The sequence below is a fragment of the Micromys minutus genome (assembly GCF_963924665.1).
Source record: "Micromys minutus genome assembly, chromosome: 23".
Taxonomy (NCBI): Eukaryota; Metazoa; Chordata; class Mammalia; order Rodentia; family Muridae; genus Micromys; species Micromys minutus.
Window position 1 is genome coordinate 22,788,009 of NC_137958.1, and position 25,725 is coordinate 22,813,733.

Consider the following 25,725-nt stretch of genomic DNA (forward strand, 5'->3'; position numbering starts at 1 on the left):
ACCTTTTCTAAGGATATTTTTCAACATCGCTCAATTCCATTAGACCTTTTAATGATCCATTTCTTTTCTGACGTGGGTTTAACTTACAGTGAGCACTTGTCCAATCGAATATTCTTTTGAGATGACCAAGGAAGTCCCATACCAGAAGGCCAAAGCATATGATGCGTAGATGAGCAGGAAAGCAGCACCCATGGAGATGTTGGCCGTGATCGCCTTCTTTATCCCAAGCCTTTTAGCTTCTTCCAAATTGTTATTGTACCTGGGAGAAAGAAGAGAAATAATTTAGTAGATTTGGAATCCCTATGGAAATGTGTTAGTGTAGCGTGATTGGTAGTGATCTGTTAAAATGTGCCCAGCCCTGTAGTATACATGTACTTTCTCTATGTATTATTGCCACTACACTACGTTATCCCTATTTTATCCTCTGCTTGTAGAAATTAATATTGAGATATGGAGAGGGTGTTTTACTTGTATGAATCGTCTAAAAGTTCTTTTTGTGTAAGCCGTAGCAACAGTGAAGTCGGTGAGCAGTAGTATTTAGCTAGCTACTAGAACATGTATTATTGTACACACAAAAAAGAGAAGATATGAAAAGCAATTATTTTTCCTTTAAAACATATATTCCTTTTGTTTTTCTTCTCTGGTTTTGGTTCCTGGTGAGTTGAGTTTCTCTGTATAGTCCTGGCTGTCCTGGATCTTACTCTGTAGACCAGACTGGCCTTGAACTCACAAAGATGTACCTGTTACTGCCTCCTAAGTAATGGAATTCAAGGTGTGTACCACCATTGGCTGGCTTAAAATTTATATTACTTTTAAATTAGATAATAAAAGAGATTTAATGTTAGAAAATCCTGAACCCAAGAAGGTCATTTAATTCTCTACACTTGAGGGAAGACAGTTTACTTCCTACCTTGCCTCCTTCGAGGATTTTTAGAATGACCAATTACAGGATAACACATGTAAGGGCATATTTAAAGCTATGAAATGCTATAATAAGCTATGAAGTCAGAAGGCAAGAAATAATTAAACTCGGGGCCAAAATCAACCAAGTAAAACAAAAAGAACTATACAAAGAATCAACAAAACCAGGAGCTGGTTCTTTGAAAAAAATCAGCAAAATAGATAAACCCCTAGCCAGACTAACTAGAGGTACAGGGACAGTATCCAAATTAACAAAATCAAAAATAAAAAGGGAGACATAACAACAGAAAAAGAGAAAATTCAAAAAATCATGAGATCCTACTACAAAAGCTTATACTCAACAAAAATGGAAAATATAAAGGAAATGGACAGTTTTCTAGACAGATACCAGGTACCAAAGTTAAATCAGGATTAGATAAACCATCTAAAGAGTTCCATAAAGGAATAGAAGCAGTCATCAAAAGCCTCCCAAAATACCAATACTCTCTAAACTATTCCAAAAATAGAAACAAAAGGGACACTATCCAATTCGTTTTATGAAGCCAGAATTACACTTACACCTAAACCACACAAAGACCCAACAAAGAAAGAGAACTTCAGACTAATCTCTCTTATGAACATGAATGAAAAAATACTCAATAAAATTCTTGCAAACCAAATCCAAGAACACATCAAAACAATCATCCATCATGATCAAGTAGGTTTCATCCCAGGGATACAAGTATAGTTCAATATATCAAAATCCATCAAAATAATCTACTATATAAGCAAACTCAAAGAAAAAAAAAACACATGATCATTTCATTAGATGCTGAGAGAGCATTTGACAAAACTCAGTACCTCTTCATATTAAAAGTCTTGGAAAGATCAGGAATTCAAAGCTCATACCTAAACATAGTAAAAGAAATATACAGCAAACCAGTAGCCAATATCAAACTAAATGGAGAGAAACTTGAAGCAATCTCACTTAAATAAGGAACTAGACAAGGCTGCCCACTCTCTCCCTACCTCTTCAATATAGGACTTGAAGTCCTAACCAGAGCAGTTAAACAAAAAAATGTCAAAGGGATACAAATTAGAAAGGAAGAAATCAAAATATCACTACTTGCAGATGATATGATAGTATAATTAACTGACCTCAAAAATTCCACCAGGGAACTCCTAAACCTGATAAACAACTTCAGCAAAGTGGTTGGATATAAAATTAACTCAAATCAGTATCCTTCCTCTACTCAAAGGATAAAGAGGCTGAGAAAGAAATTAGGAAAAGCCATCCTTCACAATACTCACAGACAATATAAAATTCTTTGGTGTGACTTTAACAAAGCAAGAAAGGATCTGTATGACAAGAACTTCAGCTCTTTGAAGAAAGAAATAGAAGAAGATCTCAGAAGATGGAAAGAGCACCCATGCTGCTAGATTGACAGAATTAATACAGTAAAAATGGACATCTTACCAAAAGCAATCTACAGATTCAATGCAATCCCCATCAAAATTCCAACTCAATTCTTCATAAAGTTAGAAAGTGCAATTTGCAAATTCATTTGGAATAACAAAAAATCCAGGATAGCAAAAACTATTCTCAACAATAAAAGAACTACTGGGGACATCACAATCTCCAACTTCAAACTGTGTTACAGATCAACTGTGATTAAAAACTATATGGTATTTGTACAGAGAGACAGGCAGCTAAATCAATGGAATAGAATTGAAGACCCAGAAATGAACCCACACACCTATGGTCACTTGATCTTTGACAAAGGAGCTAAAACCATCAGTGCAAAAAAAGAGCCTTCACTGTCTTGCTAACAGTATCTTACAATTTTTAAACTAAAGGAATATATTCCCACATAGAATTCATATTTTGAGGTCTTTGAACCATTAATTACATAGTTATATAAATACTATGCACTATCAATATTTTTTTAATTTTTATTTTATTTGTGGGTACATCAAAAGTTTAAATCCTGTCCAGAGTAGATATGATTTCCTGTCCTGGTGACTACTTTATTTTTGCTAGTTACTTCACCAAGACTGCAAAAACACAACATAGTATTTATATAAAAATCACACATACTAAGGACTAAACTCAGAGAAAAGTTTATAGAGATAAAACATGTATACCTAAACATACCAGTTATAATCGTTTAGCACGAAATTATTTTTAATAAACATGTTTTGATTGTGTCTCAAGTTAAAAGCACACCTAAGATAAATTTGATAATTCACGAAGCATATATTTTACATGATATCATTAGGAAACTTAGCAATTATTCATGCTCTATCATGTCCTTTATTCCGGTTCTTATTTACTGAAACTAATGTTGAAACCATTTCACTGATACTTTGATGTACTAGGCAGCCAGAAGAAACATTTGCAAAGAAAAATCAACAAAGAAAAAAAATCCATTTACATACCAGATACATACAGATACCAGAGAAATGCTGACGTCGGAGATAAAGGAAGATAAGGGGGTGGAGGAGGAAAGAAACATAAACAATACTTCATTTACATAGGATTTTTATAAAGACTAGTTTTTAATGAACATGTCATTGATGCCAAGCCAGATGTATAAAACCATCCATTCACCAGAAGCTCTAACAGAGAAATGATAACTAAAACTAGAAGTGGATAGTTAGCAATTGTTAAAAGTCCTTAGAAAATATTTTTTTTAATTTTTATGGGATACTCTAGTATCCTTAATTATTATGAAGAGACTTGTTAATTATGTAGTAGCTATTTATCTAATTGTGCAAGAATCAATTTTGACTAAGCAAATAGAAATTAATACCAACAGAAAAACGTTGGTAAGTCACAAGTGAGAAAAATGTGCATGCAAATTTGGGAGTAGGACTGTTGTTTGATAGGATCTTACTACAGAAACTCAGGCTTACTTGGAACTCAGTCTCTTCCTACGTTAACTTCCCCAGTGCTGGGATGATAGGCAGATGCTGACATACTTGTCAAGAAAATGCTTCCTAACCTAGAACAACACTATCCACTGAATTAAATGCATCCACAGTTTGGGTTAAATTCCTAGTCCAAGAGAGCTAACTTCCTTGAGCACCAGCTATTTTGAAGAGGAAGTCACACAAAGACTGATTTTGAAAGAAAATAAGAACTAGAAAGAAAACCAAAAGATTAAATGTGTAATAGCCAGGAGCTATTAGGATGGCCCTGTTGTCACCAAATTTGACAACTTGAGTTGGATCCATGCAACCCCATTGGTGGAAAGAGCACCAACTCTTGCAAGTGGTCCTGAGACTACAGTGTGCACCCATGTGTATACATGCATGCCCTAACACCAACATGCTCACACGTGCACTCACACACACGCACACATGCACTCACGTACACACATATACAGCAAATAAATAAGTTGAAAAATGTAATTTATAAATTTTACAGAATCTTGTCAATTCCCTTTCAGCTGACTCCTGGCATCAGCCCTCCTACTGGCCTGGTCTCTCTCCTCTATTCATCAAACTGGTCCAGAGACCTGTAACATGTGGGTGGCCACTCCTCAGTTTCACTCCTTCCGGACTCACCCATACCCATGAAATAAAATCCCATCTTTTCTCTACAGGCCCCGCATCCTGGCTGTATCCCAGTCCTTCTCCACTGATGTGAGCTGCAGGCTCACCTGCCTTGTAATATATCTCAAAATATATATTACACCAAAAAACACCAAAGCTTTCTGCCACCTCTGGGACTTTGGTAGACTGCTCTCTCTACCTATCTTATCCCTTTGCCTACCTCCTTTTTTTCTTTTTTCTTTTCTTTCTTTTTTTTTTTTTTTTTTTTTTTTGCATTTCTTTTTGTTAGTGGATATAGTTTATTTACATTTCAAATGTTATCCCCTTTCCAGGGTTCCCCTCCATATCCCCTGTCCCATCCCCCCTCACCCTGCTTCTACAGAGGTGCCTCTCTCCCACCCACTCCTTCCTGGCCCCCTGCCCTGATATACCCCTACACTGGGGCATCAAGCCTTGGCAGGACCAAGGGCTTCTCTTCCCATTGATGTCTAACAGGGCCATCCTCTGCTACATGTGCAGCTGGAGCCATGGGCTTATCCTACTTTTAAATACCTTTTTCACCTCTGGTCTTGGCCTAGATGAAATCTTCTTCAAGAGGGACTGACTACTTGACCACTGTACTTAAAAATTCCCACCTTAGAACAATTGTTTGATCTTTTTAAAGCATTTAAAGGCAATTTAACACTCCTCTGAAGGCTACCCCTGAATCTTTTATAATATTTTGTCTCCACATCATATATCCACCAACTGCTTTCTAAATTTTTTGCTTTGTAGTTGTCTATGCCCTTTCTCCCATCTCATATGAATTTATACTTCATGAGAATATGGGCTGCATCTGGCGGAATGTCATCGCATCATTAAAGACTTCCTATTGTACTTGCCAACCATGCTTTAAAGTAAAACAAACTCTTTCAGATATAAGAAGACAAGTGCAATGGATAATTTATAGAATCTTTCCAATGCTGTAATGTGTATGTATTGGCTTGTTTAAGAAATGAGGGGGAAAAAAATCCCATAATTAACACTGCCATCCTAAATGGCATGTAGACTGATAGAGTTAACATTTCTACTTGATAAAGAAATTCAGATTCGTACTATTGCTGATGCCAAGAAGTGCTTACTGGCAGGAACCAGATATAGATGTCTCCCTAGAGGCTCTGCCAGAGTCATACTGATAAGAGGAGGATGCTTACAGATAACCCATGGGTCTGCAACCTCATGGGAAGAACAACAGTATCAACCAAACAAACCCACCAGAACTTCAAGGAACTAAAACACCAACCAATGAGCACACATGGAGAGACCCATGGCCCCAGGTGCATTTGTAGCAGAGGATAGCATTGTTTCGCATCAGTGGGAGGAGAGGACTTTGGTCCAGTGAAGGTGCATTTTCCCAGTGCAGTGGAATGCCAAGGCACTGAGATGGAGAGGGTGGTTGGGAGAGAGAGCTTCTTCATTGAGGCAATGGGAGGGGGATGGAAGCAAAGAAGAAGGGATAACATTTGAAATGTAGATACAGAGAATATCCAATAAAAAATTAAATTAAAAAAACTCGCACAGTATGTGCATTTTTAAAAAAAAAAGAAGAAGAAGAAAGAAAGAAATCCAAACCTTTCAAGTTCCTTCTTTTGTCCCCCAAAGGCAATCACAGTTCTGATGGCTGCTAAGACTTCTTCAGCAACTGCTCCAGCTTTTGCATAAGCCTGGAGTTCCTTATCAGTAAATGAAGACAGTATCTGTTTTAAAAAGACAAATTCAGATTATTAAAAAAATGACATATATGTATACATATGCTGGTTGAGTATTACTACATGTGAAGAATTAACATCTTTCAGTAGTCTTTGGCCATGATATACCTATTAGCATATATATATGTACAAATATACATACATACATACACACACACACACACACACACACACACACACACACATATATATATCACTGTGTAGAATATCTCAAGTTTCTTTAAATTGTTTTGACAATAAAGGTGTATAACAAATTAGGAAAACTAAAAAGTTACACAATGAGTATTTCATGGATCCATATCTAAATAACAGCAGAAGTTTTTGGGAAGTGTTAACTTTCAGAAAAGATTCCTGAGCATTTATTAAGAAACATTCCTAGTCCTCTCAGGTGCCTAGGATCACATTTGTTTTTCTCAATTACGGAGGGAACTCAGTTTTCCTAGCTTACAGAGAAGGGACTGGAAACTCCCTGGGTTAAGTAATTGGTAGTAAGTGGAATATTCAGGGCTCAGGCCTGGATTAGCAACTACTAGGCATGAATCTCTGAAACATGCCAGCGAGTGTGACAGCTGGGCCAACTGACATGGGAAAATGACTAAGGTCACCATTGAAGCAGGAATGACAAAGTAGTCAACCATCTAAATGAGCGTTGTGTACAACCACTTCACAGGATTCGGATTTAGCAGCATTACAATATGTAATTAGTCCTTACAACATGTACTCGGTCATTCGCTCTCATCATTTAAGTGAAAGGAGTTGATTCTGTCTCGCCATTAAAAGAATCAGTCTTTTTAAGTCTTCATTGATGCCTGAGACAAATCCCACTGATTATTCAGACCTTGAAGACTTCTCAAGGCCATCCTCTTAGGGCTGCCCCACACTAGGGACTCTTTCTTTTTTTTATTTTTATTTATTTATTTTTTATGATTTATAGAGTCATTTATTAAGGAACTGGTGGAAAATATTTACATATTTCATAATGATCTGTGATATGAACTTTCAAAATAACAATTTAAATTACATTAACTCACTTTGGAATCATCACCCTATATACCTTACTTACTTGAGCATCTTTAATATCTGGTCTTATGCTTTCTTTTTTTTTTTTTTTTTCCAATGAGCAAAATGTAATATGTAATATGTAATACAGGGTGTAACCCCGAATTTGTCAATGTGTTCTTGGTGTATAAGGATTGAGCATGGCTTTTTTTTGTTGTTGTTGTTTTCTTTTCTTTTCTTTTCTTTTTTCTTGGACTTCACACAGTCTGTGAGTTGTTTCTGGGGCAATGTGAGCCTCTGGGGTTAGCATCCCACTATCAGTGACTGCATGTTATGTCTGTTGTTTTGTGACTGGGTTATCTCACTCTGGACTCTTTCAATGTTCCAGGTCTGAGCTGAGCTGGTCAGTACCGTCCCTCAGGAAGCAGGCTTGCAGAGTCCAGGGGGCTCATGTGACAATCTTCAGCAACATTTCTCTTCACTCCCTGTGGAGCTCACAATGGAAGCGGTCAACAACAGGACTACTACTATGATTTACCTAGAAGTTAAAATGTGCTCTTTAAACTTACTAATCACTGAAAATATTTCTGAATTCAATAAATCTTTTTTATTTGACCTATAAACCTACGACCTTCCATGATTGTGTGCAGAGACGAATATGAAAAAAAAACTGTATATCTTTCCTCATAAAAGATCATGTCTGTTAAAAGAAAACATCTTTTCCTCAGGGAACTCAGTGGAAGGGGAGGCAGAAAGACTGTAAGAGCCAGAGGGCATGGAGAACTCGGGGAGAACAAGACCCCGTGAATCAACTGAGCAATGTTCCTATGAATTCAGTGAGACTAGAGCAGCATACATAGGGACCTGCCATGGGTCTGCACCAGGTCCCTGCCTATGTACAAAGGCTTCTAGTTTAACATTGATATGGAATTCCTGAGCCTGTCAACCAGTGAGTCTGTTTCCTGTGCCTTCTTTTCCTTCTGTTTGTCTGTTTTGTCCATTTTCAATGTGTTAGATTTTATCTTACTATACTTTATTATTATCCCATAGAAGCTTCATTGTTTCATAATGACAGGATTTGGATAGGAGGGGAGATGGGGAGGAACTGGGAGGAGTGGGTGAAGGGAAACTGTAATCAGGACATATTATGTGAGAAAAAAATCTACTTTCAATAAAAGAAAGAAAATGCAAAGAGGAGAAAGAGGAGGAGGAAGAGAAGATATATTTCTCAGGGATATAACAAGCCAGCCTCAACTAATCCCTGATATAAAGTAATGGATAATTAAAAGCTGTCTAATTAAGGTAATTTTATATTTAAATTAATACAAAATTAAAAAAATATTGTTCAGAAACAATATTTTAAACTATTATAGGTATTTTGACCACACTTGAATTCAGTTTTTTATTTCTTAATGTGGGCTTTTGTTTTATTATTTTACAAATCTTATGCTTATTAATAATTTCTTTTGAGATACTTATAGGGTCCCATGTCAAAAACAATACATTGACATTACATATGTCCCTATCCAGTGTCCTCCAATAGTAACATTTTTAAAAGCATAGGAATTACGTCATTAGTAGGAATTTAACATCGATATATTCCAACAATATTATTCACACCAATTTACAGATGTGTGACTTCTAGGAAATGTAATCTATATAGGTTAATATAACTATCATCAAAGTCAAGATTCAAAGCCTTCAGGCTGCTTTTATACACCTACCTGCTCTGTCCATAGCCCTTCCCTTTCCTCTCCCCTAACGTCTCTAATTTCTGGCATCCATGTTAATATATTTACATTATTTTAAGAATGTTGTATAGGACCAGGCTTGGTGGCACATACCTTAAATCTCAGCACTGAGGAAGCAGAGGCATGTGGACTTCTGAGTTCAAGGCTAGTCTGGTCTACAAGAGTTCCAGGACAGCTAGGAGTACACAGAGTAACCCTGTCTCAAGAAACAAAATGAAACAAATGAAAGACAGCAACAAAATGCCATGTTGTGTTTGCATATAGGAGCCTAGCCTGGTGTCATCTGAGAGGCTCCACCAGCAGCTGAGACAGATGTAGCCAACCGTTAGACTAAGGTTGGGGAGCCCTATAGAAGAGTTAGGGAAGGACTGAAGGAGCTGAAGGGAACGGCAATCTCATAGGATGAGCTCCAGAGCCACCAACCAAAGAGCATTCCCCCAGTCCCTGCCTCCCTCCCGGCCCCCTGCACATATGTAACAGAGGACTGCATTGTCTGGCCTCAGCAGGAAAGGATGCACCTAATTTTGTAGAGACTTGATGCCCCAGAGAAGGGGGATACTGGGGACGAAGAGGTGGGGTTGGGTAGGTGAGGGGAGGTGGGCAAGGGAGCACCCTCCTAAAGGCAAAGGGGAGGGGGAATGGGGTAAAGAACTCTGGGAGGGGAGACTGGGAAAGGGGGCAAAATTTGGAAAGTAAATAAATAAAATTATTTGACAAGAAGAAAGGGAGAACAGAAGGGGGGAAGGGGGAGGAAGAAAAAGAAATGCTGTACAAATGCAATCAAATAGTATGTTGCTCTTGGATTTAGGCATTAATTCACTTGACATAACTCTCTGGAAACTGATGGAAGCGTGAGTCAGCATTACTCTGTTGGGTGGTACTTCGCAGTAGGCATGCACTCTTTATCCAGTTCATGTGCTGGAGGAGAGATGGAGTTTTTCCAGATGGGGTTGCTGTGAACTGGAATGAGCAGGTTTTCATGCCAGCGTCCTTTTCTTTCCTTCTAGATGAATGCCTGCCGTCCAGCTGTCTTCCTATTCAGATGTAGAACTCTTAGCTTCTCTGGTCCCATGTCTGCCTGCAGGCCACCATGCTTCCTGTCATGACAATAATGGACTAAACCTCTGAACCGATAAGTCAGCCCCAATTCAATGTTTGCCTTTAAAAGAGTTGTCGCGGTCACAGTCTCTTCAGAGCAGTAGAGCCTTAACTAAGGCATACACATGTGCAAGTTTAAATTTTAAATTCTTAGACAGTAGTAAGATTGTCTTTTAAAGTTGCAGTGCCACCAGTAATCTCTGAGTGATCCAGCTCCTCTGTATTCCTCCAACATTTGGCCTTCCACGTTTTTATTTCAGCCAGCATCGGTTTCTACATATTTAACAGGATCTGTGAAAAAATGCAGTCACTATGGTGGTCTGTGACCATTCTACTCATCCGTCACATAGATTCCTTGGAATTTCATGCCTTCTCGCATCATTATCTGTTTCCAAAATTTCATAGTTTTCTTTCTTTCCTTACCAATCTATGCGCCTTTTTACATTCTTGTCTAATGGCAGCAGGTAGAGTTTCAGTGTTATTACGAGAATGAAGTCAGAAATGTTTTACTTCAGTACTGGTGGGGGAAGATGCCTTCCACCATTCGGGTAGCCACTGTGGTTATCTGAATGGCACTTCAGAACTGCAGTGGTATTCTTCTGTGCTTCTGACAGGTAACATCCGTGAGTTCTGCATATTGTCAAATGCTTGCTCTGTCAGATGATATAACTGTTTATTTTCTTTAGTATAAAGTAGGATGATTACATGGATCTTCAAGTGCCCTGTCATTCTTACATAGCTGGACTAAATCTCACTTGGTCATAATTTATAATTCTTTTTTTTTATATAGCTGGGTTTAGCTTCCTCTCACACATATACCCAAATATGGGGATTTTTTTTCCTTTTCTTTCTTGTCACACACACACACACACACACACACACACACACACACACACACACACACACACAAAACTTTCCATATGTGTTTAGCCTTTAGTACTTTAGTTACAATGTTTCCTGTCATGGATGTCTTTGATTTTATCCTGCTTGGGGTCAGATTAACTTCTTTCATTGGACTATTTTGTTTGTCACCCACTGGGTCTTCGATTTCCTGAAGCCTGCTCTTCTTTTGAGACTCTAGGTGACGACACTAATCTCTTGTTGTCACACATGATGCTGAGGCTCTCCTCATTTTCTGTCTTTCGGTTCACTGATTCTGAATATTCTATATTTTACTGTGTAATCTCCGTTTGAATAGACCGAAAGAACCCATACAGCATGGCTCACTTTACTGTTATGTCTCTCACTTCTCTGTTGTTGCATTTTTCTTTTTAATAATTTCCTGTTAACTGGTGAAGGTCAGGGTCTCAAAGGATTTTATAGATTGGTGATGCATTTTATGGTAGTTATTTTAAAATTATAATCTGATCATTTTGGTATCTTATTTATGTCTTTGTGTGAACCACCTAAGTGTATGGGGGGGTGTTTTGTGTCATTTTTTGGTTCTGGGAATGATGGGCCTTTCTATCACATTCTGGACAGTCTGTCTATAATATTAAGGAACCGGGACACATGTCATTAATATAGCAAAATTCAAGATTAAGAAATACACATAAAAGTGTATAAAAGATTATCAAAGAAGAGAGATTAAAAATAAAAGTCAATGCTGTCTTTATTAAATAAATAGTATCAGAAACAATGCAAGATTAGTTATTTAAAAATTAAGTACTAGTCTGTTTGTCCAGCTTAGAGTAGATAATCAGTAGCTTTTCATTAAGCTCTGTTGTGAAGAATGTCCACCTAATCTGTTCAATGTTCTACTAAGCAGAAAAGTCAACTAAGAAGAAGGAGCTTTGCCAGCTTTGAGTAACTGATAACAACCAGGAACATCGTTCCCATCATGCTCCCCGAGTAAGAAATTAACAGAGCTCAGGACTTCAGTTACTCTGCCTGCTAAGTGAGCTGGTGCCTACGCTTCACAGGTGTCTGGTGGACATCGCAGATGCTTAATCAATGAAAGCTGCTTCTCGCAATCACAAAACAACATCCGGCAGACAGGAATGTCCCAAACGCTTCTCACCATCACAGCCTGACTTCTCCTGTGTGAGGTAGGCAGCGCTTTGCCTGGATTTTGATCTTATACCTCACATGTAATCCCACAAAATCTATATGCTGGGCCAATCCTTCTACGATATATATAGGGGCACTTGCATTAAGTGATTTTATAAAATGCATTGCGTGCTGACCATGGCATGGAAAATGGATTACAAAATTGTTAGAGGCATGTACATGGCATGAAAAAGAACGTCTGTATTTTCATGACTGAATAACGTGGATGGAGGTTATGGGTTTACATATGCCCATGGCTAGAAGTAGTTCCGTAAGTTATTTTTACAACCATGAATTTATGTTTTTAAAGGGGCTGCTTGCCCCCTCCTCACTCTCTTGCTCTCCTGCTATTACCCCTTTGTCTCCCCTCTCCCCATTCCCTCCCCCTCTCTCTCTCTACATGCTCATGACCAGCCTCTACTTCTCTACTCCTCTTCTCCTCTTCTCTCTCTCTGCCACTATTACCCTTTTAACTCCTTTCCCCACGCCCTGAATAAACTCTATTCTATAGTGTACCATCGGGTCGTGTGGCTGGTCCCTCAGGGCAAAGGGATGCCCAACATGGATCTGCCAGAGGTGTCATCCTTTCCCCCCATACCTCACCACATCTCCATAGAACATAAACCCCCCACTCTCTCTACCTTTTTCCTAACATTGGTGCTGAAGCCCATGATGTATCTATTCTTTATCTTTTTTTCTGATTTTATTGTATATATTTTATTAATATTTCAAGTGCTATCCCCTTTCCTGGATTCCCCTCCATATCCCCTATCCCATCACCCCGCCCCCTGCTTCAATGAGGGTGTTCACCCACTCACACACTCCCTCTCATCTCCCTATCCTGACATTCTCCTACACTGCAGCATCAGGCCTTGGCAGGACCAAGGTCTTCTCCTCCCATTGATGCCCAACAAGGCCATCCTCTGCTACCTGTGCAGCTGCCACGGATTTAAACAACATCACGCATATATGTATGCACACATGCCTATATGTATGTAGTATGTGTGTTATGTATGCATATACACGGAACTATTTGTAACTATGACAAAATGGTAAAACCAGTTTATAAAACAGACGTAATCTATACATGGACAAAACATTTCAGCTGAAAGTTGAGTGAGACACTTGGTGTTCACTGAATTTTAATCCCTGCTTTCTGTAAGGAAATTGGCAGTGTCATATATTAGTGATGATGGTGGTTTGAATAGGACTGGCACTCATGGGCTGATATATTTGAATACTTGGTTTCCTGTTGGTAAGACTGTTTTGGAATGGATTAGAAGGGGTGGCGTTGCAGGCAGTGTGTCTTTGAGGTGGGTTTTGAGGATCAAACAGCCCATGCTAGTCCCAGTTAGCTCTCCCTGCCCCACTGCTCTGCCTTGTGCTTACAGATAAAGACATAGGTCTCAGAAACTGTGCCAAGTGCTTGCCTGTAGCTATGTGCTCTGCCATGATGAAAAGGACTGACACTGTGCAACTGTAAGCCAGCCCCAACTCTTCCCTATATGAGCTCCTGGGCCATGAATCTCTTCACAACAATAGAAAAAGTCACTAAGACAGATGTTTACAGATCTTACCGGTTCAGCATGTCTTTTCCTATGAAGGCCAAGGATGAACTTAAGATTTTTTTTTCCACCTCTTTTTTTAAAGAATCACATGGCTAAGGAAAACATGAAGAACTATGGGGCTAGCTCAGCTGATATTTTATTCTCAACTGATAAAATATCCTGCTGACATTTTAACAAAAAGTGTGAAGTTGTGCGTAAAATTCACAGACAGGGGTATTGGGGTTAAAAGACTTCTCCGTGGATCATGGGAAAGAATTTAAAATCTGGACTCATGGGCTTCACCTACCTTTGCCCAAATACCAGCTGACAGTCCAAGAACAGGGCTGATGGCCAAAATTACAAGGGTTAGCTTCCAGCCACGAGTAAATCCTATTATAAAACCACCAAAAAATGTTGCCATTGCTTGAAAGAACATTCCAATTTTGTCACCAATTCCTTCATTAATTTTGGAGACATCACTGAAAGAAGAAAGAGATTGTGTTACACATAATGCCAGAATTGCAAATACACGATTTTCCTCCTGAGTCTAGCGTTGTTTTGTCAAGAGAGAGTACATAAATTTGTGCCTAGGATCCTTGGTATGCCTGGTTTGTTGGGGAAGTGAGGATGGGGAAGGCTGTCAGTAGGAGATTTGTCATTAAACAGTGTTCTGTGGTCCATGAGGCCTCGGAATAAAAACACAAGATATGTGAGACTGTTCATTATGAAATTTCAAACTGCTCAGAGATTTCTGCTGTGTGCATATGGTGCTATCCTCTATGAATTCAAAATCACTGAGTTCATTATGTCATCAATGAAGCAGAAGATGACAGACAGGAGCCCCTTCCTTCTTTCTGCTCTTGTCCAAGGATGCCTTGAAGACCTGGCCCGACAGTGCTCAGTGGGGCCAGACAGACCATGTTGTTGCTCCATTGCACACCACTGCTGTGCTCAGTCTTGATTCTGCCAACCTAACCCCTCACTCAGTGCCAGGCAAGCAGGAGCCCCACCCCCTCCCCTGCCAGGGTGCTGTGAACATGAAGCTGTGTAAGTCACGGTCACAGGGCTTTACCCTGCTCAGTGACACACCAGCACTCCTCACAGAGCTGGTGGTACCTACTTCACAGCATGAAGAGCACATCTGCCTTGAGCATAAAACGAAGTACTCACTCTGTGAGCCGGGTGTTGAGCTCCCCAACGTCATGCACGTCAAACCAGCCTATCTCCTGATTCATTATGGCGTGAAAAAACTTCTGCCTGATCTTATGTATTTGTCTTCCAGCTGCCAGGCACCAGAGGGAAACCTGGATGTAGGCAACTATGAGCACACCAGCACCAATCCCTGTGTAATAGTAGGCGTACCTGAAAAACAAGGACACTGCCATGCTGTGTCTTTCTAAAAGCAACTTAATCTTATTTCTTTAATTTTCTGGGTATCCCCCACCCTTAGTAAACAAGAAGGGGTTATAAGGAGCTGTAATGACTAGCATCCACCTATGTCTGTGGCAATATCAAAGAGTGGATTTGAGGCCAAATCCCAGCTCTCCACCTTGTAGTTAATGACCTGAATTTCAGTTGTGTATTATGGAGATACAAGTTAGCAATATGTCTTAAATGTACTCAGGCTAGTGCCTGATGCATAATAATTACTCAGAGAGTGTCAGTGACTTCGAAAGGTCATTAGTGTGTTAGCACATCAGTGAAGGTTGTAGTTGTATTCTTCTCTACTTTGGTTACATCAGCATCAGTTGATGAAGGCTTAAGGGAGGCATATGCACCTCAGACGAAGGAAAGGCATGATGAAACTTATTAGAGAACCAGGAGGTGGAGATGGTCTTCTGAACTATTAGCTTAGCAGAGTTTGGAAGATGACGACCAGAGTCTCCATTTACCCAAATGGCTATTGGGAGCTAACCTAAAATATTCAGTAAATCCCACAGTTTTCCTCCCAGTTTAAACGCTTACCCACACCTTTTAGAAAAGTTGGAAAAAAATGTTTCTTTGTTGTGCCTCTAGAGCTAAAAATGTCATGGCTTTACTAAGCAGTCCATGTATACGTTAAATAGAAACCCTGCTTCTTCTTGTTACTAGTTTTTTGGTGCATAAGATGGGACCTAGGGTCTCATCCATGCCAGGAAAATGCTGTATCATTGAAACACACTCTTTGAAGGCAAAATGAAGAAAGGCTAAAATTGGTATATTTTAAATGTTCTTTACTTGCTTTTTTTACATTAAAAGTTTTAATATCAAGTACCAGACTGAAAAATAGACATTTAACACAAAGTCAGCCTTTTACTTTATGTACATGTTTCTAAGAACAATCTATAAGAATGTTGCCAAGCAATTTATCCTTCAAGCTACATGTTATAAATTATACTAATTAAGGAAGATGTAATTAGACTATTACATTTTAGTTGATATATAAGTGCAAATTTAATTATTTTCCAAGCAATAGTGCAAGAACAAGTTCAAAGAAAGTCCCATTTAACAAGTAAAACTTCTAAGCTAGTGTACTTTAATGTATACATTTTAGCCATTTAAGATAGTAGAGTTTCTCTTATATTAAAAACATGCCTCCTCACAGAAATATTTATAAGTATTTTATTTTCATCTTTCAAGTTTTTACTGTTTTGATTTTCTTCAAATATATCAGCAAAATCATAATAAAAATCATTATTATCTAACTCACCAGGACATACCTTTGAGCCTCTGTTACACAGTTATCTAACAGACTGTCAATATGCATAAATCATTAACAAAATAAAATGTCTGTCCATGTGACTTAAGGCCAGAGTGACTACATCTCTTCTAGGTGTTGTATTTTCTGTTTAGAATTACATGTGGAGTTCAGTGAATTTCTGTTGGTTTATCTTAGCATTAAATCAGGGTTGGAAACAACCAGGAAGCAAACTTCTCACGAGGAAACCACTGAGATTAACTATTGTGAGTTCAAATATATCTAAAGGGCTACTTTAAATTCTTCTAAATTCTGTGAATATAGTATGCTATCTTTTCAACTGCGTATATAAATTTAATTGAGCATCAATAATAATATATTAAATAATATAAACACTTTTAAAAAACTATAATGCATGTTTCTTGAAAACTAATGATGATAGTCTGAAACTTTCTAATTTTATTATTCTAACATAAACTATAACTATATTACTGTAATTAGATCAGTGCATAAAATGTTAATAAGATAATAGTAAAGATAACATGCAATTACGTGGTCATTTCGTCCTCCAGTTTGGCATATACGTCTGTAGCATTGTAGTAACCTAGAACAACACAGAACAAACATAAAACTCTTATGCTTTTTTGGTTTCCATTAAAACTAAGCACAAAATCAATGAAACTTACTTTATTATGAGAAAAGAGACTTAACTGACTCAGCTTCATGTATTTTGTAAAGGCATTTTGACATCTGTTCAAATACTGCCCTGCTGACTGTGTGTGACCACACACAGCCTAAACTTAGCGATGTATATTTGCCAGAAGGAAGACGGTGATGGATATTCCTGCACCCTTAACTCTGAAGTGTACACTGAAAACCTAATCATGCTGTTTTCTACTTTTTTGTCTGCTCATTGGAGACTGGATTCCATGTAGTCTAGGTTCTCAAACTCACGTCTACTTCTGATCTTCTGCCTCTACCTCTGTGTACTGGGATTGCAAGAGATACCTCTATACTCAACATCTATGTGGTGCTGGGGAATTGAACCTAACACACAAACCCAGGGCATGCTAGGCAAGTATTCTACCAACTCAGCTATATTCCAGTCTACATTTGACACTTGAATTTTAGTTAGAAGTTACTGCATGTAATTTTATTATATATAATATAAATTAAGGTGTGGCATATAACACTGACAAGCATTATCTGATATTAAAAAAATACTAACTTTGAAACTGAATGTGTTTAAAACTCGTAACTTTACTACCTCTATAAACACAAATCAGCAGTACTCGGTATTTATTATGCATGTTGTTTTCAAGTGTTTCAAGTTTCCCCGTGTACACATGCATGGATATATGTGGACACTTCATTTCTTTAAAAATTGAATCTCCATGTCAACTGAGACTTCTGTTGTCTACAGCATGTCACTGTCACAAAGCAAAGATGCAGATACTATGGTATAATATGTCGATACTTATGATGAATATTTTATAGGAGAAATTAACACAATTAAGACTATAGAGGAACACTTAAAACCTTAAAAATCACTGAGAAATGTTACAGTATGTAAAAGACTCATGAAGATGAATCTGATTTGACAGATGTGAAAATAAAGACTGCTGTTGGCAAACTAAGTGGAATGTCCTCAAAGCCTGTAGAACATATGGAGAAGTGTTCCAACTCTGGTGGCGTAAGAAGGTGTGTGATGTACAGGTAGGAAGAGGGTATACGGTCAGAACTTAGTCTGAACTAGGTAACTATGGAGTAGAGACAGACTGACAAACATTCAGTGGTAGCAGAATAAAGTGGATGTAACAGAAGTGTGATCCGAGAAGCTTTAGCATCCAGCCGTGCACAATTTTAACAATAAAACTTAAGGGGCTTCATCTTTTATAAGAATATAGGGAAAGTCTGTCTGAATAGGAGGAAAAAGGATGGAAATCACAAGGCTCAAAAAGGAAGAACCTTTAGGACCTTCTGATGGAGGGAATGTCAGTAGAGAGTAAAAATCATACTGATCAAAACCATAAGCCCAACCACCTGAAAAATGTGAGTTTCAAGTAGGAAACCTGAAAGGGTTGGTCTGGAAATCAACGAAAATTATTAATTAAATGTTGAACATTTTATTTTGTAGCAGTTGTGCATTTGACTGAAGATGTCTAGTCAGTGTCTCAATTGTGCCTGCCAAGTTCTAGTTAGGGGACGGAAGTGGAGTTCAGACATAAATACTAGGGAATCATATGCTACTACATATACAGGTAAATTTGGGGCGAAAAAGGGCCATCTCTTGTTATCTATAAAAGCAATATGTCACACATAGAGAAAATAGCAGACAAAGCTTCAACACTCTGGGAAAATTAAAAGGATCTGACAGAAGATAAAGAAGCAGCAGGGTCAAGCTGAATCAGGGCTGCTTGTCCCGTGAAGAATGTCTGCCCATCTGCAAGACTCAAGTTTGAAGCTAAGATTTCTCCTGTTTTAATTTTTTAAAGATAAAACAAGACATTAAATCATTCAGTGAGATTATTTTTACAAAAAAATAAAGCTTGGAAAAAAACTCTTATTGTGGGTTTATATATTCTTTACCTAACCAGAAAATGTTTGTAGTGTGCTACCACAAAGTTCTATCACTGTTAATTAAACACAAACTTCCCCAAGTCTAACAAAATACATCCTCCACTCAGTGCAATCCCAGGCTGAATATTTCACATCTGAATATTCCTTGCAGAAAATGCTACCTACTAGAAGTATTTCTGATTTCAGCATTTCTCAGTCTGAAATTATTTCATGTATGTTACTAGAAGAACACCACTAATCTAAAAGTCTTGAATCCAAAATGTGTACTGTTCCTGAGTGAGATAACCCAGTCACAAAAGAACAGACATAATATGCAGTCACTGATAATTGGATACTAACCCCAGAAAGCTTTGAACACCCCAGAAACAACTCACAGACTATATGAAGTTCAAAAAAAAAAACAAAGGCCAAAAAATGATGAAAACCCATTATGCTTAATCTTTACACACCAAGAAAACTTTGGCTATTTCCAGGTTACATCTTGTTTTACATGTACTCTATGCTCATTGTAACTAGTAAGATTTTAATGCATACTATCAAACCTTTAAAAAAATCAAGTACTGACAAAAATGTATTCATATACTTTCATGCAAAAATGCTTAAAATCTGTATATTTATCTTTGTTTTTTAAAATAAAGTTGTTCAATTTATTAAAAAACAAAAAATGTGTACTGATATTCAAAAACTGTCATATTCTGGTAAAGTTTTTGAGATGTTCAGTCTGTTATCAAAAGAACTTATACAAACGCACTTTGGTTATTGTGGCTTCTGAGTCTTGACAGTGTTTTATTTTGTTTTTACAGTTTGAAAAGACTAAAGGTTCAAGGTCAAAAATTGGTTCATGTCTGCAATTACCTAGTATCAAGGTCTATTGGCCAAAACAATAGCAACAATGAAGAACACTTGAATAGAGTCTAAAGTCTAAAATTTTATTTGGGGGTGGAAAAAGCCCAGAATTCTCCAGGTTATAATAGTTCTGTCAGCCATTAGCTTAGCAAGGAAGGCAAAGCTAAACTTGGCTTGGCTTTTAATAAATTACAGAGACCCTTGACGAACATCCTGTCTTCTGGCTGCTCCACCCTTGCCCTCCTGATTTCTCACCACCCTCATTCTTCTACCTCAGTTCCCCTTCACTGCTTCTCTGTGCTTTTCCTCTTTCCTAAACACTGACGTTTCCTAGAACTCCAGGAACCTTGCCGGAGTGAGTACAGCCACTTCTAGAGCTCCTGTCTTTTCTAAATCTATATCTGGAGATGTTCCAGTCCATCTTATATCATGATTAAAGCTACCAGAGAGAGAGAGACCCCTGAAAGATGAAGCTACCCCACTAGGAGCTAAGGGGATAGTTCAACTCCACAGCTTGCTGCAACACATAGAGTGTGCAGGAACTAAAGGATTTAGACAGCACTGAGGGCTTTGCATGGGCAAATGTTATGAAGGAGATATGACAATTCAATGTTGGTGCAGGGTATTCTGAGTGCAGAGGAGGAAGCATACAAATTTTACATTACCTAAAAATACATAACGATTTCCTGCTCAAATCATTATTTGTGTTAATAGAATAAATCCCTTATTTATATTAACATAATTGAAATAGTCCTACCTCAGGTAGGCTATGGGTTCTTAGGGACTACAAAGAAATAGTTTCCAGGGACAGTATCAAATACCAAAGCTTCCATAAATGTTCATTTTAGTATTTATATGACTATTAGTAGGGAAATGAATCCATTATATGTATGCACCAGAGACTTAAAGTTCACATGTTGACATGCAAGGCCCTGGGTTTAAATCCCTGGCATCAAATAAAAAGAAAATTCAAAATGTTGAAGGGTCATTGTAAGCCAAGAAGTTTGTGTATAGTTCTGAGGTGTTTCTTTTTGGAGTCGTATTGAAAACTGAACCTAGGACTTCATGCTTCATATACGTGAACACTTTACCACTGAGCCACAGCCTTGTCCCTCCTTAATGTTTTTCCCATCTGTGTAGAAACTGAGCTGTAAGCCTTTGGGAAGTTTCATTTAGTTTAATTCTATCTCTGCTTGACTGGGGTGTCCTTTAGATTGAAGCGTACAGCTAATAACCTGTCTTTCCCCAGTTCAAGCATGTAATATCTTTCAATAGCTCATTTACTTTCTTGCTCTCATTTCTTATGAAGCAAGTTTCTTACTCTCAAAATCATGAGAAAATTGGAGTCCAAGGCTGTCTTCCCCACAGTAAAGCCTTCTGTGGTTTCAGTTTCCTGCAGTCAAACATGAGACTGTAATGTCTGAAGTCATCACAAGAGGAAGGAGGCAGAGAGCCGCACAGGAGGGCGTTGTGAGAAAAACAGAGAGACCACATTCACATAGTGCTGAAGGTAGTGTATTGTTATATTTATTCTCCTGTTGTCATTAATGTCTTATTGTGGTGAATGTATAAATTAAACTCCTTTGTGGTCGTGTATGCACAGGAACAATATGATACATGCAGGTTTCTGTACTGTCCGTTGTTCTTTATCCATTGGAACAAGTCACTGGTAAATGAAAGGACCTGCTGTCATGAGAACTGCCTTACAGTCTGCCTCCTTACAACCTACCTTTGGACTCTGGTGCTCGATATTCTCTACCGCTTCCTGTTTTCACGGATGAATTATTGCACCTAGCTTATGCAAGCATCAACACCTGAATACTGGATCTCATCCTGTCTCGCAAATTCTTCCTAAAAAATCTCTTTACACTTGTCTTGGCCCCATTTTTCCATTCCTGGATTTGCTCTCAGAGAGCCCAAACTATAACAATGTACAAAACACAGTTGCTGGTATTTATTGCTGCTAAAATTTACTGTTGCATTCATCTTTCCCATCTTGAGAACAATTGTGTTCCCCTAGTTTCTCATGTTAAATACCTCAGAATCATCCTAGACTCTTCTCTCACACCCAGAGTCAATCTACCACAGCCTCTCATAACTATCCCATTCAATTATTGCCATTCAAGAACCTCAGGAGATTCCTATACTTTTCCCTTAAGGTTTCTGGGACATTTCTGACTTCAGAGATCCCCTCTCTATTTTTACTTACCTCTGTTAGCAATTCTACCATTTAGTCTAATGCTTGTATCATCTTCTCAAGTTCACTACAAGGGTGAGCTAGACTGGACAGCCTCCATCACATAGACCATAAAACACTGCGCTGTATCTTTACTAAGGCCCCACAAAGAATTACTCTAGACACATTTCCAGCACAACTGGTACCACAAACAATACTTACTTATATTAGGGTTGTTTCCTACACTTGCAAAGCTATCTGTCATGTCTCCAAAGACCAGCATCATAAGTGGAAGTGCAACTCCATGGATAATGGCAGCCAGGGTTCCCACCAGCATGTACAACCTGTCCAGCCAACCCGCATAGCGAAACTACAAAGAGAAGAAAATAGAATGTGGGTATCAGATAGTTTCCTGGATGTTTTCCTTTACACCTAAAACAAAAATATTTGGTCAGACTACTAGTTACTAGTCTAAGCTACCCTTTTGCCTTTACCTCTTTGCTCTCCACTTTGTTACTGCAATAGCTTAATGAAAAAGAATGGGCGTTTCACTCATTCATTGAGTTCTGTATTAATTCTTCATATTGAAGTAGTCTGTCTTCTCTTTTTACATGATAGAATTGTAAAAGTTAGTAATGAGATGGTAGGAGAGATTGTGTAGCTGCTGCTCTAGTTTCTAAGACTCGACACCACTTTTTATTTCATGAAAGAAAAAAAATGGGGCTGGAGAGTTGGCTCAGTGGTTACGAGCACTGACTGCTCTTCTAGAGGTCCTGAGTTCAAATCCCAGCAACCACATGGTGGCTCACAAGTATCTGTAATGAGATCTGATGCTCTCTTTTGGTGTGTCTGAAGACACCTACAATGTACTTATATAATTAATTAATTAATAAATAAATAAATAAATAAATAAATAAATAAATCTTTTTTAAAAAGAAAAGAAAAAAGAAAAAAAAAACCCTGAATGGCCAAGGCTCCCTTTAAGATATCATGGAAGAAACATTTTATTACTTTTTTAAAATGTCTTTGATTAAAGATCTATTGTGTAATGGCATTATTTTAGCTGCAAAATAATTCAACATATTTGGAAAGAAAAAATGATTACTTGGATGAATCTTTCCCCAGAACATGTTTTCTTAAGATGTAGAATATGGTCATAATGAGAGACTAATACAGATGAACACATCTCTAACCATAGGCAGGGAACAGGAAGAAAAAGAGGCTTATCAGAATCCAAAAAGTGATGTGAAGAGGAATCATAATAAATGGTAAGCCCAGGGTTCATCTAGGGGACAGTTCATACTTTTCAATTACTTGAGAAATGTAAGAAAACATGAGAAATAGAAGATACCAAGCTAACTGTGAGAGTCTGCAAACAATCCCTATGAAAAATGGTTGTCATAGGATGTACCATTTAGTGGCAGGGAACATGTTTATAATCATGGGAGGAAAACTAGGTAGAAAGTCTAGCAGGAAAGAAAAGAAACATGAAGAATCAGGCAATTGTACCAAAATGGGCGTGAGAGTCTATGCACAAGCTCGGAAGCAGGTGGTTGGCAAGTGTATACATGTCATTGTAGGCAAGAGCTCTTTAATGCAAGGAAGAAATTCAGTATAATGTCATCCCTAGGCAGGAAATGTAAACTAAAGTAAAGATCCGGGATCTGGGAATACAAAAACACAGAAGCAGAAACCAAAAGTTTAGAGCCTATAACTACTTCAGAAGGGCAGAGATTCTCAACTGATTCTAAAGTTACATAAGGGCATTGCTAAGTGAGGAGAAGCTCTAGAGTGAGCAGTGGGAAAACAAAGAGTAAGAGAGCTCTGGGTGGTACTTAAAGGGACTCCAAACAGTGGGAGCCTAAACAAAGACAGCTCTGATAAACAATTAGTTAAGGCAGGGGCTCCTGTAAAAAATGTAATATTATATTATTTAGGCATTTGTTTTTTAATTAAGCTTGCTGCTAAAAAAGTAAGCAAGTGAGATTAAGTGTAATTTAATGGCATAATTTTCAAATCATCATCTTTCAAAGACATCATCTTCTTTACAAATCAAACCCCAAAAGAAAGAATAGTGACCAGTCATGTTTCATTTTTGATGGGACCACAGGCTAAAGGTTGCCAAAGTATTCTTTATTTTGTCTAAACAACTGTCTTCTTCCTTTAAAATAGAGAGAGAAATACATAGGCAGAAACTGTCTTCTTTTAGAATATCTATTAAATAAATCAAAAACCGACTCTTTAGAACAGGAAGAATAGGTCGTTGGCAGGCAGAAATGCCACTCATCACCACATCATCAATATTTCACCCCCAAACTTCTCATTGGCTAAAATCAAAACAAGGGGACAATATATGCAAATTCTACCTGATTGTTGAACTGAACAACAGATACAAGCTGCAGAATAAATACCAAAGATATGTAATTTCAGAAAGCTTAAAGAACAGAGGGAGGGAAAAATATAATGTACTGGCATTGTGCATTTGCATGCTTTCGCAGTGAGTGTAAAAAACAGATATAAAATGGTGCCAATGGTCATTAGGTCCTCTGTGGAAATCTGTCATAGAAGGACTGATGCTTCCTCCTGGGTCTGAAGGAGAAACAGGAGTTCAGAAGCAAGATGAAAGACATCCTAGCCAGAAGGAAAAGCAAGCAGAGGCAAGAAAGATCTGAATGGGCTTTGAGAAGACTGAAGTTTCTCAAGATAAACTTTTGATCTATGAAAGCACAAAAATAAAGCACACTATCTACTAATAGGTATCATTGATGGAGATGAGAAAACTGAAAGAGTCAAGTGCTTGAAAGGATGGAGAGCAGAGAAGTCTCTTGTGTGTTGCATCCTGGATAAGTGTTACCCAGGATATTAAAAACTCAACATATGAGTCATCACTTTATAGTGGCATTCATGGGAAAGGGTTAGGTCATAAAGAATGAGTAAATGGGTGTGTGGAGTTAAGCCAAATCTGGACACAAAGCAGCAAAGATCAAATGTTGACTTTTCTAGACCTTGAGATAAAAGAAGAGAAAAAGTAACTAGCAGGTTGTGGTGCAATGCCAATAGGGCTATTTCATTCACAAATCTTTATGTTTACAGGTAAGCCAGGCAAAGAGTCAGGTGGCAGAAACATAGGAAGTAAACTGGGGTAATATCCCACAAAACAAAGGAAGTAATTATTTCAGTAACCTTAGAAAGTCTATCATCTGTGGAACACAAAATTAGTAAGTATAGCCATATAGTCTCAAGATACCCTATGATTCCTTTTCATTGCTAGGGAGTGCTATACAAAATTGTCATCATTTTAAACAAGTGATCAGAGAACACAAAAAATAAACATGGAATACCTTGATATGTGATGGTTTTAGAGTCATGAGTTATAAAGAATACATTTTCTTATTTAAGTTTTTTTTACTAAAAATGTTTTATCTGAACACAATAAGACATTTAGCTGTAACTTCTACACAGAAACGGGTAGGCATGGAAGACTAAATCTAATGATGTTCCAAGGAAATGACATAACCAGAATTATCAGGTAAAACGTTCTGGTGCATTCCTTTCAGACAATTCTAAAGAGAAACAATAAATGCTGTCTTGATTGTTTTACTTTGAGCAAATCAACTCTAAAACACAAGTTTTAGATAATTTGGAAAACTTAATACAAAAAATTATAATATTAAAAAAGTGTTGCTCATTTTCCTAACTAGGGCAAATATATTTTTATAGGACATGCTTTACAGAAAACCGCCATCAAGACACTCAACTTTGTGATGTATTAGGAAAAAGGCTGAGGTGGGCAAGT

At 37.9% G+C, this 25,725-nt stretch overlaps 1 protein-coding gene across 3 annotated transcripts in view; it reads right to left on the reverse strand.

The window, feature by feature from the left end:
* LOC308435447 (ATP-dependent translocase ABCB1) overlaps window positions 1–25,725 on the reverse strand; it is a 145,462-nt gene that overhangs the window by 36,516 nt on the left and 83,221 nt on the right. For all 3 annotated transcript variants that reach the window (XM_080936084.1, XM_080936082.1, XM_080936083.1), the window contains exons 6-11: window positions 22,152–22,299; window positions 16,880–16,931; window positions 14,821–15,012; window positions 13,958–14,129; window positions 6,070–6,194; window positions 88–259 (exon numbers count right to left, since the gene is read on the reverse strand). In XM_080936084.1, coding sequence (XP_080792210.1) covers window positions 88–259; window positions 6,070–6,194; window positions 13,958–14,129; window positions 14,821–15,012; window positions 16,880–16,931; window positions 22,152–22,299 — 861 coding nt within the window. The remainder of the gene's footprint in view (window positions 1–87; window positions 260–6,069; window positions 6,195–13,957; window positions 14,130–14,820; window positions 15,013–16,879; window positions 16,932–22,151; window positions 22,300–25,725) is intronic.